The 21,347-nt window shown below is 37.5% G+C and overlaps 3 protein-coding genes across 8 annotated transcripts; 1 reads left to right on the forward strand and 2 right to left on the reverse strand.

Annotated features, from left to right (window-relative positions):
• Window positions 1-2,067: 2,067 nt before the first annotated feature.
• LOC132141505 (myelin proteolipid protein-like) lies at window positions 2,068-8,601 on the forward strand. 3 transcript variants are annotated; one of them, XM_059551061.1, is made up of 8 exons: window positions 2,068-2,226; window positions 2,534-2,620; window positions 4,091-4,277; window positions 4,440-4,596; window positions 5,406-5,580; window positions 5,657-5,730; window positions 5,815-5,880; window positions 7,685-8,601. In XM_059551061.1, the coding sequence occupies exons 1-8, from the start codon at window positions 2,223-2,225 to the stop codon at window positions 7,757-7,759; spliced, it is 825 nt and encodes a 274-aa protein (XP_059407044.1). In that variant the 5' UTR covers window positions 2,068-2,222; the 3' UTR covers window positions 7,760-8,601. The 3 variants fall into 3 exon arrangements, with proteins under 3 accessions (XP_059407044.1, XP_059407046.1, XP_059407045.1); XM_059551063.1 differs by lacking the exon at window positions 2,534-2,620 and having other exon boundaries at window positions 2,070-2,226; XM_059551062.1 differs by lacking the exons at window positions 2,068-2,226; window positions 2,534-2,620 and adding an exon at window positions 2,662-3,510.
• Window positions 8,602-9,575: 974 nt separating this feature from the next.
• On the reverse strand, window positions 9,576-14,604 carry si:dkey-125i10.3 (sciellin). Of its 4 annotated transcripts, none has more exons than XM_059549237.1 (7): window positions 14,236-14,604; window positions 12,520-12,555; window positions 12,302-12,419; window positions 12,022-12,186; window positions 11,152-11,898; window positions 10,715-10,820; window positions 9,576-9,955 (listed from the first exon to the last, which is right to left on the reverse strand). In XM_059549237.1, exons 2-7 carry the CDS (start codon window positions 12,527-12,529, stop codon window positions 9,851-9,853), a joined length of 1,251 nt encoding a protein of 416 aa, XP_059405220.1. In that variant the 5' UTR covers window positions 12,530-12,555; window positions 14,236-14,604; the 3' UTR covers window positions 9,576-9,850. The 4 variants fall into 4 exon arrangements, with proteins under 4 accessions (XP_059405220.1, XP_059405219.1, XP_059405218.1 ...); XM_059549236.1 differs by lacking the exon at window positions 14,236-14,604 and adding an exon at window positions 14,069-14,186 and having other exon boundaries at window positions 12,022-12,135; XM_059549235.1 differs by lacking the exon at window positions 14,236-14,604 and adding an exon at window positions 14,069-14,186 and having other exon boundaries at window positions 10,715-10,811.
• A 1,684-nt stretch (window positions 14,605-16,288) lies between these two features.
• Window positions 16,289-20,269, reverse strand: agtr2 (angiotensin II receptor, type 2). The gene is made up of 2 exons (XM_059551064.1): window positions 20,038-20,269; window positions 16,289-18,004 (listed from the first exon to the last, which is right to left on the reverse strand). The coding sequence occupies exon 2, from the start codon at window positions 17,964-17,966 to the stop codon at window positions 16,869-16,871; it is 1,098 nt and encodes a 365-aa protein (XP_059407047.1). The 5' UTR covers window positions 17,967-18,004; window positions 20,038-20,269; the 3' UTR covers window positions 16,289-16,868.
• Between the last annotated feature and the right edge of the window lie 1,078 nt (window positions 20,270-21,347).

A 21,347-nucleotide genomic window follows, 5' to 3' on the forward strand; every position in this document is an offset into this window, starting at 1 on the left:
TTTAAGATATTTTGGATGAAAACTGTGAGGCTTGTCACTGTCCCAGGTAAATTACATTTTCAAGGTCCAGAAAAGTATGAAAGACATCATCAGAATAGTCCACTTGCAATCAGTGGTTCCACCGTAACATTATGAAGCAACGAGAATACTTTTTGTACGTGAAGAAAACAAACATAACGACTCCTCATCACCATAGTGCAATTATGGAGAACATCCGCTGAACGCAAACTGCGTATGCTATTCTGTGTCAGCCGCGACACAAGGATACATTTTCTATGTGTATTTACATTATGATTTGAATGAAAACCGCACAACGGTGCTGCCAAAATGGCCCTATGGTGATGCGGCGAGGCATAGAGGAGACGAATTGTTGAATAAAGCCGTTATTTTTGTTTGCTTAACATACAAAAATTATTCTCATCACAACTTGACAGTGTAATTTACCTGGGACAGTCACAAGCCCCCCAGATTTCATCCAAAATATCTTAAATTGTGTTCCAAAGACGAATAAAGCTTTTACGGGTTTTGAATGACATGGGGGTTAAGTGATTAATGACAAAATTCTCATTTTGGGGTGGAGTACCCCTTTAAGCTGTTTACAGCGCATCCATGTATTCAAGGTACATTCTGTAACATTCTGTGTTTCCTGGCAGCTGAACCTGAGAAAATCTTAGAGCTACAGGACAAATTTAAATGGGTCTATAACATAATATTTGTATGTGGATATTTCACACAAAATTAAAAATCTGTTAGCCTTTCTTCGTACCCTTGGGCTTCTTTTTTCCATGCAACTATGTGCTAATCCAAGTCCATGCAAAAATGATTTTGTTAGTATTTTTGTCTTGTTTTTCAGTGATAAACAATATCTAAACAATCTTAAATCAAGATATTTAAGAAGCACATAAAATTATTTAGATTTATTTCAAACCACACATTAGCACTATTGTTTTCATCACTGTAATAGTATTGTGTACGTGTGTAAAAGAGAGTGAGAGAATTTGTGTGTATTGTGTGTCACAGAAAGAGTGAATTGTCTGTGTTCCTATTTCTGACACAACTGTAGTATTGTATTGAAATCCCAATCTGACTCTAAAGGTCACAACTCACTCACTGCGCTTCAAAATCTGTGTGTGTGTGTGTATATAAGTGTGTGTGTAATTGTACTATTATCTTTGTGAGAACCAGTTTGAGGTTTAGCCATGGGGGTGAGGATCAAGAGGTTAATGCAAGGGGATTTGGGTCAGTTCTCACTTTCTGGCACCCCTTTAAAGGGCTGTTCGAGGTTTAAGACTTGGTTTTATGGTCAAGGTTATAATTAAGTAAACACTTGGGTTAGGTTACATTTAGGGTTAGGCACTTAATTGTGATAGTTAAGGTTAAGGCAAAGGGCTAAAGATAGGATTGTGTCAATGATCTTCACAAAGATAGCTGTGCAAGAATGTGCACAATGTGTGTGTGTGTGTGTGTGTGTGTGTGTGTGTGTGTGTGTGTGTGTGTGTGTGTGTGTGTGTGTGTGTGTGTGTGTGGTGTGTGTGTGTGTGTGTGTGTGTGTGTGTGTGTGTGTGTGTGTGTGTGTGTGTGTGTGTGTGTGTGTGTGTGTGTGTTATGGTTAATCATGGTTTTTTTTCATTAATCATTGTTTGGGGACAAATTTGTACCCAGAAGTGAGCTACAGTGAATCTGACAAAAATCTAAAATAAACACTTTTCATTCAAAAAATGCAGATTGTTTTGTTAGACCTGTATTATTTATAATATTTATGAATACTAGAAGTCTAACAGTTGTAGTATTTATAACATGCTGTATGCAGAAACACTATTTGAAGTCAATGGAATGTCCCCATTTATATAGCTAAGTAAAAGTGTATGTATAGGATTGTTTATGTAGAAAAACTAAGCCCAGATGTAAGTGCTACTAATGTTTGTGCACAAACATTTTGGCCAGGGTGCTTATCTTTATAATGCATGTGCATGTGAACATTTACGGTTCATTGTACTGAAACACACACAAACACTCTTACTCTTTATTTATCATGGGAGTGAAAGAGGGGCGCTGCATCTTTAAGATCTGCCCCAGTGTGTGTGTGAGTTTGGGAGAGAGCAGAGGGGTTTGTTTATTGTTCCAGGGACAAAAGCGTGAGTGAGTATCATAAAAGCATCAAAGGAGATTAAACTACACGGCACATCAGAGAGACAGAGCGTGATACGCACACACATACTCACATGGGTAAGTCTACCTGAACTCACCTAAACCCATTTTAACCACTGGTATATGATGTTCATTATTTTAGAATTATGCTTATATTTATTTAAGCAGAATTTTAATTGATTGTTGTATCTTTAATTTGCATGTGATATAAGTTGCTTAGACAAATGTACTATATACAAGAATTTTTAAGATTCGTTTTTTGTATGATGTGTGAAAGATGCCATCAGGTTGGTCAGAAGCTTAGAGGCATCACTTCTGCATTTGTGATGGAGATGCATTTAATGGATCCTTATTAATTAAAAGGTTGTTTTGATTGATTAACCAGCTGCCTCCGGTTTTGATTGGCTAAGACAGTTGCAACAACGCCTGGGTGTGGATGAGAAGACCAGGAGACAACAGGAGGTCACATCAGGTCTTTACGTCAAATATTCTCTTCTCTGAAGGGGACTCTTGTACGGCCCAGTGCCAGTTTGAAATGGGGAAATATTAAATGTAGTAACATTAAGGATTCATATGTATGTATGCATTGAACTGTTTTGTAGGTTTCTCCTTTTTTGGATAACAACTTAATAGCCCTTTAATTTTAAGTGTTTTTAGAGAATGGATGGATGGATGGACTCAAAAGCATTTCCACATTCTTAAACAGAAGGTGTGATGAAAGTGTGTGTTATATTTATTAATCAGGTGATTGTGAGTCACAGGCTATTTGAGAAGAAAACAGTTTAAAAAGAGTGTAAAAGACTGGTTGACCTGCCATGATCCCAGCTGTAACCCCAGTGGTGTCAGTATGTGTCTGTCTGTGCTGCTATGAGTGGAAACACAATGACGTACTCCACTGCTGAGGCCTGTGAGTGTGTGTCTATTTTGTTTGTTCACAATGATAGTTTTTGTTGTTAAAACAAAAGCCATTATGACTGTCACAAGTGCTTCTTTTTCTGACCACAAAACCTCAAACACACATGAAAACGCCCATACCCCCCCCCCCCCACACCCAAATCTCTCCCTGACACCAGGCTACTCAGGAGAGAGAGAGAGCGAGGGAGGGAAAGTAGGAGAGAAAGAAGCGAAGGAGGGAGAGGAGCAGCTTAAGCGATGCATTTTTTCTTCCTTGAGGTGGTCAGTGGAGTGTATCCGAAGAAAGAAAAAGAAATTACCTCCTTCAGTTTAGACATCACTGCAACAGAGGACAGAAATCTCTCTGGAGTGAGTGGACAAGCATCTGCACGGCTCTCTCCTGGCGTGGGTTCGACTCAGCAGTGTCGATGTTTCCAGTGAAACAGCCGTGGTTGTGTAAAGCACTAGGTGACCTGAGATGCATCATCTTCCCTCACAGACTGGAGACCAAAGAACTCCAAAGCTGAGCCTTCTGGGGCTTATCGTTTGTTTGGCTTCTTTTGGTTAAGTTGCTTAAAAAAAAACTATTTTTAGCCTTTTATTGATGCAGTTGTTTTACCTGTCATCTCTTCTGCTTCCTCGTATTTAACTTTTTTACTTTCAGGATTTTTTAATTTGGGTTTCTTTTGCGGTTCGGGATTTTGAACAGGGCTTTATGATTGCCTGCGTTCACTTTCTCTGCATTTGGCTTGTTCATTTGTGATTCCGTTATACACTGACTGACTATTTACAAGCTTGTGTGTGTGCATCAGATACGTTTACTCACAGAGGCGCACTGAGTATGCGCATGTGTCCTTGACTAACTGTAGGCCAACTAACTCTTAGAGGTGTTTGCATACTCATTTCGAGGTCATCCATGTGATTTTGTAGTTGAGTATAAGTGCACTTGTGTATTGGTAGTACAGTGTATGTGTGTGTGTATAGATGTGTGTGTGTATAGTGTGTGCTGCATGTGCAGTTGGTGTGTTGATATATTACTCACCTACAGGTTGCTATGACTGCTGCATCCGCTGCCTGGGCGCCGTGCCCTACACCAGCCTGCTGGCCACCCTGCTCTGCTACACTGGTGTGGCGCTCTTCTGCGGGGGAGGCCATGAGGCGCTCACTCACACACACACATTCATAGAGCTCTACTTCGCAAGGGACGTCCAGGATTTCATTGTGATGGCAGACTTGTGAGTTATTGCCTTTTTTTTGGTGATTATATACAGTACAGTACATAATGTGAGAACAGAATAGCTTTATCTTTAATCGGTGTTCTATAGTAGTCTATAGTTTGTACTAATTTGTCTTACGAAGGTTTGCATGTGTTATTTATTCTATATTTTGTGTTTCAGTATAAAATATTTCCAGTATGTGATCTACGGTCTGGCCTCCTTCTTTTTCCTCTATGGACTGTTGCTTTTGGCTGAAGGTTTTTACACCACCAGTGCAGTAAAGCAGACGTTTGGAGAATTCAGGAGCACCAAGTTTGGCCGCTGCCTCAGCCTGACTGTGAGTGTGTGTTTTTCAGGTCACAAATTTCAGGTGTTACTATCCTTGTGGGGACATTTGGGACGTGTGTGTGTGAGAGAGAGAGTTAGATTCTGAATGGTGTGGTGGCTGCTCCTTTCGCATCTTTTTTTGATAATGAAATATTAGGATTTGGAAAAGCTGAAAATTTAAAAAATGTGATTTCTTGGCCTGAATAAATCAATAGTAAAATACTTTTTAAAAATAATTTGTATTTATATAGGCAATATTATAATATTAATTAATTGTATAATGTAACATTAATTGATAATAATTATAAAAATTCTTCAAACCTCATGTCATAAAAGTCATGGAGAAGCTATGGAAAATTCAATAGACAATATGCCTTTTCAGTTATGCTCAGTTCAAGAAAAGTACTTATGCAGTGTGAAATTACTCTCTGTTAATGTGATCTCTATAAAATTATTTTGAAACTACTTATTTCATCATCATAAATGACTGGAAAAGTACAAAAAGTGTGGGAATTCTGATATATACTCCAGCTAGATCACTCAGGTCATCCGACAGCAACTTGCTTGTTTGTTCTGATAAGCTGTGAGCAGTTGGTTTAGTCTACTATTTTATGAAGTCAGTTTTATTTTTTTATTTTGTATCTCCTTCCATATCTATATATGCATGTGAACATTTATGACAATATATGTATATTTCTTGTGTAAAGCAGTAGAAACGTTGATATAAATCAAGTTTTACTTACTGTACTTTCTTATATAGTTTTCAGTGTCCTTGCCTGTTATATTGCACTGATCTAATTAGCTGTTTCTCTTGTCCAGTTCATAATCCTGACGTGCGTGCTCGCCGTTATCTGGCTGGTTGTCTTTGGCTTCACAGCCATTCCTGTGCTCTTCTTCATTAATATGAAAAGCTCATGTCACAAAGTCAACATTCTGTCGGAAACCACCATGTTCAACCAGCAAGCAAGGGTCTGCATGGATGCACGGATGTATGGTAGGTCTGCACCCCTTCATCTGTACATATTTTTTTGTGTGTGCTTACAATCATGATGTCTTGTTGTTCTGTATAGGGTTTCTTCCCTGGAATGCTCTGCCGGGGATTGTTTGTGGAAACACACTGGCAAACATCTGCAAAACACCAGAGGTTAGATGTTTGTTATCCTAGACACACGCACATGCTCAGAGTCTCAAGATATCATGTCTCTTATGTGCCTTTTTATGTTTCCAGTTCTATGTGACCTATGACCTTTACATCTGTGCATTCGCTGGAGCCGGAATCACCCTTCTTGCCCTGGTTAGTGATCTAATGTTTTACATCTGTGAAGTCATTTATAGTTACTGTGGAAGATTTTGTGCAAGGCTATAGTGGCCTTCTTCAAGAAGCTTATTGCTTTGTATTCTGGAAAGCAGCAAGTTCACCACAGCAATCTTTATTATTTAAATGGTTTTAAGGATTTAAAAAAATACAGTTTACAGTGATTGATGCATCTTGACAATCACTTAGAATGGTAATATGTGACCCTTTACCACAAAACCAGTCTTAAGTGTTAATTTTTCATAAATTTAGCTTCATACATCCTATGAAAGCTGAATAAATAAGCTTTCCATTGATGTATGGCAGGGATAGGCAACTTCGGTCCTGGAGAGCCACTGTCCTGCAGAGTTTAGCTCCAACCCAAATTAAACACACCTGAACAAGGCAATCAGTGTTTTCGGGATTACTAGATAGATACAGGCAGGTGAGTTTTTATGAGGGCTGATGCTAAACTCTGCAGGATAGTGGCCCTCCAGGACAGGAGTTGCCTATCCCTGATGTATGGTTTATGAAGATCGGACAATATTTGGCCGAGATACAACAATTTTAAAATCTGAAATCTGAGGGTGTAAAAAAAAATCTAAATACTGAGAAAATCATCTTTGAAATTGTCTAAATAAATTATTATTAGCCATGTATATTACTAATCAAAAGTTATGTTTTGATATATTTACGGTAGGAAATGTACTAAATATCTTAATGGAACATGACCTTTACTTAATATCCTAATGAGTTTTGGCATAAAAGAAAACTCGATAATTTTGACCCATACAATGTTTTTTTTTTTTTTTTGTCTATTGTTAAAAATATACCCCAGCGACTTAAGACTGGTTTTGTGGTCCATGGTTACATATGTGTGTATTAACTATTTATATTTTCTACGCCTATTGACAAACTTCCACTGCAATTGAGTTCAAATTCACAGGGATTTTATTTGCACTAAATTCTTTGACGTCAGAGTGCAGAGCATGAAGTAAATGACGGAAGTACAGCAGGAGAATGTTTAGTTTACAGTCAGTAACTGACCTCTCTGCTACTGACAGATCCCCAGCGTCTCTACTCCCTTTTCCTGTATATTTGGCAGCATTCATTTCTCAGGCTTAATCTAAAGACAATCACTATGAGCAACCACAGCTTCTCTGTCGTGCGTAAGAGCACAATGAGATTGAAACAAGCATTTAATATTCTAATTAAGCAGCTCCCAAAATTATTTGGACACATAAGCTACACTGAATAGTCTCAGTTACATTGCATTAGATATGTGCCATCTGAAAACAAATGCTGCTAGAGATTTACACTGACTGATCTTCACTTTTTTGGACATAATTCAGAAAAGTATTTGTAATACTATAATTAATCACATTTCTTTCTGTGATTTCTTTTTTTATGTGCTTGTGCTTATATAAGAGATTTGATAGCTATGCATATAGTTATGAAATAACAAATTACACAACTTTTTTTTTTTTTTTAATAAAGAATCCAGTCATGTATTTTTATTTATTATTTTTTTTAGTTAAGCAATACAATACTATGTATTACTATACAATGAACTAAAGCCCCTGTTGCTCCAAGGGTATTGTTCCTCTAAAATATAAGGGCTATACGCTGCTTTGGACAAGACTGTAAATAAATAATGATGTGCTATTGCTGGAATTGCATTCTTTGTCTGATGTTTATAGTAAAATCTCAAAAGTATATAAACACACATGCCACAAGAGCTCATACTGTATTTTTGCAGAGGAAAACATCAGAAATGTGTTGTTTCTTCCTTCTTTTTTCCTAGTTAATTTACCTGGTTGCCACCACCTACAACTACGCTGTTCTAAGGTTTCTGGGAAGGAAGGGAATCCGTTTTTAGGTTCGGTGTTGCTAGGCCTGCTTTCCTGTCGCCTGTGGCAGCGGTTTCAGTGGTATCATCACTGTGGCCGGTGAGGAAACGCAAAAGAGCTCCATGAAGCCCCTGCAGAGTTCTATCATACAGAGCACAAACCACTGGTTTCATGAGACAAATTAGTACAAACTACACTAAGATAGATTTACCAATGAAAATACAACAATTCATTGAAGCACTACACATAAAACCACAAACTACTGTACAGTGGATCTCTGGAGGAGTGGAATCTAACTTCTGTATTTCTTCATTTGTCTTCTCTCTCTCTGTCTTTGCTGCACACATTATTATATACTCTCATGGCCATTTATTCATTTTAATGATTGTATTCATTGTGCTTCATGGTCTTATTAATGCCGTGCGGGTTGCCAGGATATTAGCCTCTCTTCTCTCTCTCACACGTTCCATTTTTAAGAGAGTTTGAGTGTGTTGAATCCTCTTCAGTCAGATGTGGGTGTTTTATTCTGTGTGACACACATGGAGAAACAGCGCTGTAGTGAACAGCTTTTCTTTGTGTCAGTTTGAATTCAGTATTTACAGACATTCTTTTGTGTGATTTTATGTTTGTGGGTGTATTTGTTGTATATTTTGACTAACTGTGGCAGTATGCTGAACCTGATCAATGATGGTGCTCGATCAAAGGAACTAATGTCTTTTTAATATTGTTCACTGACTGGCTTACTTCAGAAAACTACCAATTATTTCTACAGTAAGATTGATAACTGTAAATGATAAAAAAAAACATGCAGAATTCAGACTAAAGTGAATTTACATAAACTGTGTGTTGAATAAACTTTAATGAAAGCAGATGATCAGTGTTGTCAATTTGTCTCACAGCTACAGACATGTAAACCGGATAAGTTAAAGAAGTTCAATGCCTGAATGAAAATTTCCTTGCAATGATAATTTAATCACCCCCAAGATATTCATTTCTTTCTTTCTTTCTTCAGTGACAAAGAAATTAAATTTTTTTGACCAAAACATTCCAGGAATTTTCTCCATATAATGGACTTCAATGGTGGCCAACGGATTGAAGGTCCAAACTGCAGTTTCAATGCAGCTTCAAAGGTCCTAGCCAAGAAATAAGGGTCTTATCTAATGAAACAATCGTTTTCTTTTTTGCACACTCTTTAACCACAAATGTGTGTTTTGCACTAGCTCTGTTATGTGCATTCATGACTTCATGCTTTGTGTAATCACATTGGAAAAGACATGAAGGTTAGTTCTTTGTCTGTCTTGTCTCATTTTCTCCTCCAACTTCAAAATCGTCCAACATCATTGTTTAACCTTTTTTCCAAAGATGTAAAGACTTTCTTTATTCTTTCGCTTTGTAAACATGGGGTCGCTACTTCCGCCATCACACGTGCATGATTATAATGCATGAGGTCAAGCTAGTGAGCATTTGTGGTTAAAAAGTATGTAAATTTGTATTTTTCTTAACTGAACATTTCACTAGATAAGACACTTATTCTTCAACTGGGATTGTGTAGAGCCCTTTGAAGCTGCACTGAGACTACTGTTTGGATCTTCAACACGTTGATCCCCATTGAAGTCCACTATATGGAGAAAAATCCTGGAATGTTTTCCACAGAAACCTTAATTTATTTTCGACTGAAGAAAGAAATACATGAACATCTTGGATAGGGGTAAGACAAAGAGGTAAGTAAATTATCAGGAAATTTTCATTCTGGAAGCGAACTTCTCCTTTAAGCTGATATGATATTTTTTAAATACATTTGAAACAGTTAATCGTTAAGAGAAGACAAAGAATATATTGATCAGAAAGAGAGAAATCCTTCATTAAACCCCATGGGGAATTTTATCAGTAAATAGCAAGACATGCACACACAGCATGACCATTTAATGAAAAATGGTGTTAAATTTATGTACAATAAACCTACGACGTTTTAAAGTTCCTCTACTGATAAAAACTGATTTTTTGTTGTTGTTTTTTAAAAATTAGTGCTAAATTACAGCAAACTTGCTGGTAGACACTGAGATGTGCTTGGGTGTCATGGTGATAAGTTGTAGTGGAGTAGGTTGCAGTAGGATGACTCATCAGAGCTGGAAGATTTGCTCAAAGCACTTCTCGCAGAGGATTTTCCCAGCATAGTGGTACATATATGAAGAGAGATCACCCAGAGGATGGCCACAACCATTACACTAAAACACACACACACAGAACAAGACACAGCTTGTGTACATTAATTCATTCAAATATATATATATATATATATATATATATATATATATATATATATATATATATTTATTTATATATATATATTTATATATATATATTTATATATATATTTATATTTATTTATTTATTATTATTATTATTATTCTAACAGGTAGCTTTTTTGAAAAGAAGCTCTCTGAACAAAAACAAATAAAAAAACAAATTTTGCTGAGAACAAACAGAAATGGAAAAACAACAGCATTTGTCTAGTACTGCTTGCTATGCTATTGATTTTTGAGTATGATGATATTTTGAAGAATGTTGGTATCCAAACATGATAGCCATTGACTTCCATACTATGGAAACAGTGGGCTGCCATCAACTGTTTGAATGCAAACTTTCTTCAAAGTATCTTCTTTTGTGCTCAGCAGAAGAAAACTCATGCACGTTTGGAACCACTTGAGAGCGAGTAAACGAAATATCTCTTTGAGCTGCAAGCACGAGAAAACTAAATTAATAATAACAAATGTCTTGAGCTTCTGTAAGTTTCAGTGATCCCATCACGAAATGTTTCTGACCTTGTTAACACCTGTTTTGAGCACTGACCTCCTGTGATCAGATCACCAAAATCATTGATACCAAGTGAAAATATAAGATAAGACTGAAAACTATTTGGTGGAAGGGTGAGATACTGACTTCTGAGCCTGAGTACAGAGGAAGAAAAGATTTAAAAAGTAAACCTTGAAACAATCCGGATGGCAACAAATGGCAGGAATGTTGATGGAGATTTTCACATTTCCATCTATGGGCAGCTTGCAGAAGGAACACATGGTTTTACTTTTGACGCTACAAAGAGAGACATACACAGATACACATACGACTTATTAAGAATGGAACTGTGTTTAATACTATATCTGTAAACTTTATTGTAAAAATAAATGAAGGTATTTAGTAAAACAGACAGGTCACACTTAATTTTACAGTGTTGATGTTTCTGTGTTTGCATAACTGAATTTAGCTTATAAACTATATACTTACTGAGTTAATATTTTGTGAGTCCTTTAATTACACATTTTAATGTTATTGCTATAGAAATTAATTAAATCAAAATATCATAACACCTACTCAAAGAAGTCCACAGACATTTCTAAATTAATGTGTCTTTTAAGTGACTTACTTCAATTTAGCTTGACTGTTCAGTCTGTGGTTCTCTTCCAGGGCTGTCACATGGGGTTCTTTGGTCGGTTCTGTTGTTGATCTAGTTGATGATTCTTTAGCTGGAGTTTCCAGAGCAGATACTAGTGAAAGTTCCCCATTTCCACTTGTAGGCTGGTTTTCGGCCTGTCTGGGTTCGAGTAGAGCCTCTACTACAGTTGCATGTGCTATTGAGACTTGTTCAACTGTATCATCTTCTTTATTCTTTGTAGTCAGTGTTCCTGAAGGCTTTGTTGGGTTCTCATGTAGGGTTTTGGCTGCTTTCTCCTGCAGCACTTCACTAGATTGTGTTTGATCTATTGAAGCTCCATCTACAGGTGTCTTCCTTGTTCCCTCTACAATCTCTGTGCGTGTCTTCAGTGATTTCTCTGCAGGTTTCTCCACTATGTTCTTTACAGAAACATCTGTAGATGTCTTCAATGGTTCTTCAACAGGTTTCTTCACTACGTCCATTTTAGGAGTGTCTGTATGTGTCTTCAGTTGTTCCTCTATAGGTTTAGTTATAGGTTTCTCCATTATGTCTTTTACAGAAACATCTACATGTGTCTTCAATGGTTCCTCTACAGGTATGGTGACTGGTTTTTTCACTATTTCCTTTACAGAAGTATCTGCTGGTGTCTTCAGTGGTTGCTCTGTGGCTTTGACTATGGATGTCTCCACTGCTTTCCCTACATGTGCTCTCCTGGAGTCCTCAAGGACAGGATGTGCACTGGAACACATTCGGAATAATTATGAAACATCTGATTGCCCTTACTGAAATGTTATTGAATGCAGTGTATTGAGTGCACTGAATACAGGAAACACACACAAGGAAAATAAGAAAAGCACTCACTCAAATTTCCTTAATGCTGACATGACATTAGAGCTTTGTGGGGGTGTGGATGAGTCAAGGCTGGAGGAGGGAGTGGTACTCTCTGCACGTGGCATGATGGAGGAAGAGACCAAACTGCTTTCAAGTGATGACACATTATTGGGTTTTCCTAACTTTATTTGTTTACTGTTAGAGAGTAAAAAGTGAAATAAAATGAGAGGTCAAGCAAACATGAGAAAGACCTTGGCTGGTTGATACTACCACTCTCAGCCAGCAGATGACAGTGAAAACCTACATTTACCTTGCTTTTACATCTGACTGTGTGTCCTCAACATTTTGAGATCTGTTGATCCAGCTTCCATCTTTTTTCAAATGCGTTCGAACCTTTGTCGCCTGGAATACAGCCTCCCTGTTAACCTCTACAATCATAGAAAACCACCTATTAGAGTGTATTTGGTGTACAAATGTATATTGTGTGTCTGTGTGTGTGTGTGTGTGTGTGTGTGTGTGTGTGTGTACCACTGGACATGGCAAGATCCTCTTCTTCAGTCAGGCCTATATTAAAAATACATGGAAGAGAGTCAGATATACTTTATATAGCACAGCTTCAGTTTTTCTGTCTCTCTTTCTGTTATTATTTATACCATAGATACAGTATATTTTTGACATGCTCATTTTATTAGTGCCAGTTGTTCAACATTATTACACATTTTATGTAATCTTAGAACAGGTTCAGATTGGCGCAATCAGGCTCCTGCCCAAAGATGATGCATGCACATACTGCAGAAAAATGCAACACAGCCACATTTTTTTTCTCAGTATGTGTGTGTTATCTAGCATGCCATCTAAAACAGAAACTCTGATGCTGACACACAATTAAATGTGTTGTGAATATTTTTTTCAGCATTGAACTGTTTGAAATTGCACTTGACGTAGTAATTGCATTGTGTTGGTATGCATTATTCCTTTAACACTTAAGTGGTGAAGACATAAATAACTAAAAATAAATGAGCTGAAAAACATTCACGACAATGGCAGAGAGGAAGAACAGGTCATAAAACAGCAAGAGTGATGAGAAAGCTGTCTGTAAGGTCTTGTGAGTTTGTGGAATGCTTAGGTTTCCTCATGCACATGCTTTATAGAGCTAATTATATGATATCACAGTGATATGCAGCTGTATATTCCAACATTTCCCTCACTGGTGTCTGGCTTTTAGTGCCAGCAATCTGAAAGGATCTGTTCTGTTTACAGATCCTTGAATAATGTTCTTGCATGCATTGTATGAGTTTGATTTCAGTCAAACTAAAACAATAATTTGTCTTAATAAATGCCATAGAAATGCTTTAGCCCAACTGAAATCATACCAGTCCAATTTTGTGTGATACATCACAATGAATACCTCTGAGCTTGCCATTGTTTGCATGCTTCGAAATCTAGCAGTGATGATTAATAACCAATTGAGATGAAAAACGTGTGTAAAGGTACACAAGTAAGATTTTCATATCAAGTTTGTCCCTAAACCTAACCCTCGCCCAAATCTGTTGATAGTATTAAATGTAATAATTTGGCTGGTTTATGAGCCTTTCAAATAGTACTAGTGCAAATGTCAGTTTCTGACTATATTAGTGAAGATATTTTCATTTTTGTCTTACACTCATAAAACCCATGTCCTCATCAAACATTCCAGGATCAAAAAGCACAACATCACACACGTATCGCTTAAGTTTCTAACATAATTGCAGGATGTCCTCCTCACTTCCCAGAATAGTGAAATCCTCTTCATTGCTTGTTTTGTTAAATTGTCATTGATCACAGTTAGAGGAAGAACCCCTGCTACGTAATCCAAACCCACTCAGACAAAAACTTGAACACACAGATGTTTAACCTTAAGAGTTAAATTAGATTCTATATACATATATGCAATCATTTTCACAAGGAGCATTTAAGCTTGGTTTAAGACTTGTTTCACTATATCTGTGAGGAGGACATTTACAAAATGGCCAGTGCATATCTTTTCTATAGTGTGTGTGTGTGTGTGTGTGTGTGTTATGAAGCAAGAGGTTCTTACCTGCGTGTGAAAAACTGGGCAGTTTAGTCTGTGAGAGTGATTTAAAACTGGCCAGACTGCAACAACTACATATGAACACACATAACACACACCTCTCATGCATATCTACTGTACCACCCCCCACCCACAACAACAACAAAAGACACTTACAACTAAACATAGCTCACCTTCAGTCAACTTTGAATTTGTTTCTTCGATGTAAGATAATAATGTGTGTGTGTATGCGTGGTCTTTGTCTGCAGTCCAGCTTACAATATGAGTGTTCAGGAACACTGTGTTCTGTTCTGCTGTTGAAACAATGACAAAGTGAGACAAATGGGGTGCACCTAAGACCCTCTGATCTCTTAAGTTTTATGGACTGTCATAGGTACAATATTCATCTATCTGGACAGATGTACACTACAGTGTGCTATGTGTATTGGCCGGAACAGAATACCTGGAGGAATACAATTATTAATTATTTCCTTTCATCAGTCAACAGAACAGAACACAACAAATTTTGGATGTGCACACACACACACACACACACACACACACACACAAAGTATCTGTAGTTTGAGGCTCATATGCCCAAATTCCAGCTGGCTGATTCTGGATGTAATTCTTCCAATAATTAGTAGCCTCATACTCAATTTCACAGTGAAATTCGAAAAGATTAATAATATACTGTATAAAATATACTTTGGTTATTTTTTGAATATTTAGAAGGACAACATATCCATAGATGGATATTTTTCACGATGCTCTAGTGCAGTGGTTCCTATCACTTACTGTCATGCTGGAGTTGTCTTTTGATTTTAAGTTCACTAAGGTGTGAGGATCAGCAGCTCAGGCTGTAGGGCACATAGTGATGGAACTGTGATCTAGGTCAAATTATTAGGATCTGAACCTGAAACCTTTGCATTAACAGACCAGGGGCCATATGTATAAAGCCGCTCAGAGTAAAATTTTATTGTCTTAAGTGTGTCAAAATTCTAAAACCGATGTAATTTTACTATTATTGTTAAAAAAGTGTGATTATAATTGATTTTATTGCTTAAAGTGTGATTAGAACGGTTCCTAAGTGTTAAGATTAGGACTCAGCATTATTTAAGATTGCTAGAGAGGTATCCTAACCTGATTAGGAGTAACAATATAGCAGCAAAGAGGTGGAGACACACACTTTCCAACAAAGATGAACGATGATCAACGTTGATAAAATGATACAAAATTGAGAGTCAAGAGAAATTTCATACATACGTGACCAGATTCTTAACTTTTATGCAACAACCACCTTGGCTTCTCTTTATCAACATTGTTCATCAGTCTAAAAATGCCCTCCCCCTGAATGCTTGACAGATGAGAACACTGATGTCTGGTCATTTCTTAGAATGGTTTAGGGAAGACCTTGCATCATTGGAGCAAATGATAAGAATTTAAATAACAAAGACAAAAACAGGATTCATGAAATGCAAAAAAACATTACAGAGAATGTGTGCACCAACTGTGACTACAGGGAATGGTGGAGCTTAGAAAATCAAAATGAGAAATATGTACTACACTTCTGAAATATTGCTTAACCTCTCAGAAACGGACACTGTAAGCAGGTTCTTCCAGATTCCTGCAGAGCTAAAGAATGATTGTTGTGCATTACTCCAGTTGGTGTTTAAAGTGTTTTAGATGAACCTGCATGACTTGAAAGATCTCTTAAGATCTGTGACGCAGGCTATCGAAACAGCAAGCCTCATCAAAAAAAAATTGCTAATTCAAATAACGGTTGTCATGATGATGCTGGCGTTTACAGGAACATTAAGAGGTTGAGCTCGCAGAATGTTAATGTGAAAGGAAAGTTAGGACAAGTGATGTTATCCAGTTGATGGGCCAGCAAATGCTGAACTAATGTTGTTTTTTTACTATTAACTATTTTATATATGTCCGCTAATGCAGACTGTGAATAATGTAGCTAAAACTATGCTGATGCACATTGGAACTGATTTCAGAATAAATTATCTGTGATGTGTGAAATACTGAATGTTAACAAGACATTAACATGGAAATTTCCATTTTAAAAGCACACCTCTTTCAGTCAGAAGTTCATAGTTTCAGATGAGTCTTATTCTCATCATGTTGATTACAGACAGACAGATATATTGTCAGATAGATATATTGTCAGATAGATAGATAGATAGATAGATAGATAGATAGATAGATAGATAGATAGTAAATCACAATTACAAAAAGTTGTATACTTGCAAACATCATTTATTGATGATGCTCCATTATAATAGAATTATAATTCAATTTACAATGATTTATCATTTTAACAGCTCGTGCTGCATTTTGTGACTTTGTATATTACAGTTAAAAGACAGTCTATTTCAGCCCTATGAAAGACATGATTAACATTATCTAACATTTGAGTATTATTTACAACTCTGATATTACCAGTAATCCAAATATTAAGACCGTACAGCTGTAATCAAAAATCTTTATTTATTATTTTATATGTGTGTGTGTGTGTGTGTGTGTGTGTGTGTTTGCAGAAAAATCAGCAAATTCCTCATCCTGAGTAAAGTCTGATCTGAGAATAATATGTGGGGCTATATCTCTACACATTGTTATGTAACCAAATGTTGTTTATAGGTGCTGGAGCTAATCACAGCCACTGTTAGAAACAAGACACAGTGACACAATCACAATTATAGCAACCAACAATAACATCTGACCTGATCATCCCAAGCAAGTGTCAGTGCATGGAAAAGCACTTGAGTTAGTTGACTTATAATAACAGTATGTAAAGGTGGAGATTCACCAGATTCCACTACGCGCTGCTCTGCTGCTCAAGAATCTCCATAGGCACGGTTTCTTTGAGATCACTCAGTTTCCTGGAGAAGGAAGACAGTCTCGTGCTGATGGAATCTCTTTTCTGTGTCAGCATATCCCCGTAAAACTGCCACAGCTTCTCTCGGAAGTGATTTCCCACAAAACAGTACAGGAAAGGGTTTATGGCAGAGTTGGAAAAGCCAAGGCAGAGGAAATAAGGCAGGAGTTTATGGATGACTTGAAGCACCCAGCAATCCCAATCCACACCCAGCTCCCCCAGAGCTCCGAGGAACGCCAGAACATGGAACGGGAACCAGCAAAAGAAAAACGCCAGTACCACAGCGACCACCATACGCAAGACATGGACCAGTCGGGTGGAGTCTTGCTCCAAGTAGTTTGGGGTGGCCAGAAGGTGCACTGCGATTCGGCTGTAGCAGGTTGCAATGACGAGAAATGGCAAGAAGAATCCCAGAGTGTTCTTTCCAAGAGTTAACCCAGTTTGCCAATAGGAGCTAGGGAAATAAATGACACAGGCCGTAACGTTGTTACTGGGAAAAGTATGTATGTCACGGAACACAACTGTCGGCAATGTCGTCAAAGCCGCCACGACCCAAATGATGCCGCTGACACATCTGGCCTGATTTATGCTCCTGCTGCTCTGAGAGTGCAGTGGGTAGACGATGGCATGATATCGATCCACACTCATACAGGTGATGAAAAATATACTAGCGTAGACGTTTATCGTAACCAGACCTCCACACAGCTTACACATGACCTTCCCAAAAACCCAGTTGTAATCCAACGAATAGTAAACAGCCCAGAATGGTAAAGAGCTCAGGAACAGCAAGTCCGACATGGCTAGATTCATCAGATACGTGTTGGCTACCGTCCTTCGGCCTGAACTGTGATACAACACGCACACCACCAGCATGTTACCAAGAAAACCTATTAGGAAAATGAGACTGTACAAAGTTGGGATAACTTTCTTCTGATACTGCGAGGCTGAGGTGGATATGTAGTCACATGAGTTTGTCATGTTATGGTGCAACAAGGACACAGTGGGTGCAGTCAGGTTATAGGTAGATTCTGTTTCCATAGCGTTGATTATGCAGGATGATTCAGGAACGAGAGGTTCTAAAGTTCTGAAAGTAGAAGAAAAACAGAACAAAGAGTTTATGCAGTGATAGGGCAAATTCTCAAGTGAAGCAGGAATGAAGAAACATGTTTTTGTAGCATTGAGATAAAATGCAAAATCATCTATCATGCTCCATTAATCTTAAATCTTCACTTTAACTTCTTGATCCCCTCAAACAGGAAAAAACAAGATTGTGAAACTAAGGAAAAACAATAAAACGGATATAAATCACAGGCTGAATTTCACAGGTTGCCAGAATAAATAAGAAATGTAAAAATAATAGTGGGGAAAATGTCTCGAGTGAGCTGAAAAGGTCTGTGCGACTATCCATAACATGTTCCCTCATAACAAACCCTCCACGGACACTGAATCCTATTAAAGGAACTCGTCCCACTGTTGTGGACAGCATTATTGGCTGTCTATTATGAGCAATAAAACTGAGAACAAAATGCCAACAAGTTGTAGCATCCTCTCCTCTACATCTTGTCAGTGTGAGAAAGAGAAATCTGTGAGAAAGCATGTGTGTGTGTGTGTGTGCAACCATAGCTCTGATGAGTTTGGGTTCCAGCGCAGATTTGTGTTATAGCTCTCTGCAAGCTACGCACAATACATCTGGTTACTGTTAACATAGGCGGGGGGCACATGAACATATCGGACTAGCTGGGAAATCAGTTGTGCTGATTGGGGGATTCAGTCCTGCTGCCCCATAGTATACTGTATATAACACAAAGTAGCAGGCCAGGCATTCTTTTCATATTTTTTCAGGTAATGTATGCATAATTGAACAACACAAACACACAGGCCCTGAAACAAATATCACAATCAGACTAAGCAACATAAGGTCAAATCCTCTAGCAACTGACAACATATTTGTCAGTTTGAGGTTTTTAGATAAAGTTAATTGTAGTAATTCTAAAATGTAAATATAAAATATCTTGCAAACCTTGAGTTTTAGGTAACATGTAGGCTAAAGTTTAGGGACCAATTCACACCATTAACTATTATATGAATATAACTAGCATATTGGCTGTTCATTACAATTCAAAAAGCACATATTAATGCATTGCTCTGCATGACCATATTTTAAATCCCTAAATCCTACCCCACACCTAATTAACAATTACCTTACTAATTATTAGTAAGTAGCAAATTAGAAGTTTATTGAGGAAAAAAAAAAACATAGTTAAATTTTAGTTAATAGTGGCAACTGGAAAACAGAGAGCAAGCTTTAAAATGTTGAATATATTACGAATCTGCTTTCTGTGCCTGTCATGAGAAAAAGCTTCTCATCATTCAAGTCTAACTGTCATTTATTAAGATTAACTCTGAGCCCTAAATAATGTTCACAGCTGTTGAAAATATTCCCAGTCATATTTCAAATGTTGCACATTCTTAATCAGAACACTACGCCTGTCAAGTTGACAGACTGTTTCTGTTTAACTCATTGGAAAAGCTTGCAGTTATCTAATAAAATAAATGAGAAAGTATTTTTCAGATGCATACTGTAGGCTATAACCACTGAAACATTCTAAACTATTTCCTTCATATTTGGTTCATATTACATGTCCTATACCTTTGGAGAAACCGCAAAATACAAAACTAACCCGAGTTATTCTGCTCTCTTGAGAGAGAAAGAGAAAAAAAGACATTTAAATTCAAAATTCTAATGTCAGCTAACCTTCAGCTAAGTAAAACGTGATGCAATCTGGCTTTCTCATTTCTAATACATTGCAGAAAAGAAAAGGAATAACATGCAAGGCAGTGTATCAAGAACAATGCTTTAGTCTGCACTGACATCATACGGTTTTCTTTTTGATAGTTTTTAGGCTTTATTACTGGAATTATATTATTAAAAAAAAAGATGGTGATTATAATAGTTTGAACACTTAGGTAAAGCATCTCTCTAAACATTTTACAGGTATGCTTCTAACTTTACACAGGGATCTTAAGAAGTTAACTTAAATTTAAAATAATTAAATAAATAAATCATGATTATGTTCAAAACCCAAGAAAAAAAAAAAGACCACAACACTGCATACCTTTCAGTTTCCTGTGCAAAAAGTCTTCAGTCTCTACGAGGTGTCGCTTTACCCCCTGGCACACGTTTCACACTAAAAACCAAGCCAAAGAAAGCTTGCTTAGCCCCCAGCAGACTTTTCCATTTTGGAAGTGGAGACAATTCTCTGCGTGTGTAAGTAAATAAGGGAGTGAACAGCCAACCAGATGTAGGATTTGCTCAAATATTTTTACGTCCACATTTGTCCACTGGGAAAAGGAGGGTGGAGATGGATGTTGTGCGAGAGCGAGCGAGCGAGAGAGAGAGAGAGAGCATGAGAGAGGGGTGAAAGTGTTAATTTTAAATGCATCTGACTAGCATCTCTCTGTGTACACTAAAGTGAGAGAGAGACTCCAGGAGGAATCCAGGAGGGAGGATCCAGCATTACACACACATACCTAATGACCTGAAAATTTAAAGACAGATGTACTACAGTAGTGTTTTTTTTTGTGTGTGTAGTATTTATATGTGCTGCAGCAGTAACATTTCATCATCTTTCTCAGTGAACCATGCAAATGTTTGTGCATCTATCTTTTTTTTCCCTAATGTAAATTTCCTGCATTCCTTCTAAATGAGTGTTGGTCACTGGCCTCACAAGACTTTTGGGTTCTGCCTCTGTATGAATCGTGTCCTCTATCAAGCATTTTATCCAGAGTGTGAAACCAGATAAGCTTCTTAAAACACAGGAAACTGAGAGACGTCAGAGGCTCCCCATTCACTCCGCGTTACTGTGGCGACAATCCAGCGAGTGACCCTCTCAGAGGTCACGGGCAGATGTGTTCTAACAATTTCATAACAAGGCAGATTATGATGTCTCAAATGAGTAGGGCTAAGATAACCAAAAATTTGGGCAATTACGGATGACATTACCCAGAAGCGTGCGTGTTTACAAATTGGTGTGTTCGATTTTCATCCAAACAACTGAAGAGACAGAACATATTGTTTCTCCTACTGCTTTTGAGTGTTTGAGTGGCTGTCAAGAAACCAATGCCTGTAAACATTTTCTTTAATAAATCTTTAAGCAACAGAAAACAATGTTGCAACAAAGGCTTTTTGGTGGGGTTGCGTGTTTAGAGCTCTTGTGTTTCCTGAACCTGCTGGCTCAAATTCAGCCTCTGTTTTGAAGAATGACTAGACCTATGCAGCGATTGATTGGAAAAGCCCCTGGAATGCTGCTGCTGCCAGTAAACTCCAGCTGAGTTGATTCGTTTGGTATGGACATACTGAGCTATAACTTAACATGATTGGAGGCTGAAGGGGGCACGATGTACAGCTGTGACTACTTA

This window comes from Carassius carassius, chromosome 5 (genome assembly GCF_963082965.1).
Source record: "Carassius carassius chromosome 5, fCarCar2.1, whole genome shotgun sequence".
Classification (NCBI taxonomy): domain Eukaryota; kingdom Metazoa; phylum Chordata; class Actinopteri; order Cypriniformes; family Cyprinidae; genus Carassius; species Carassius carassius.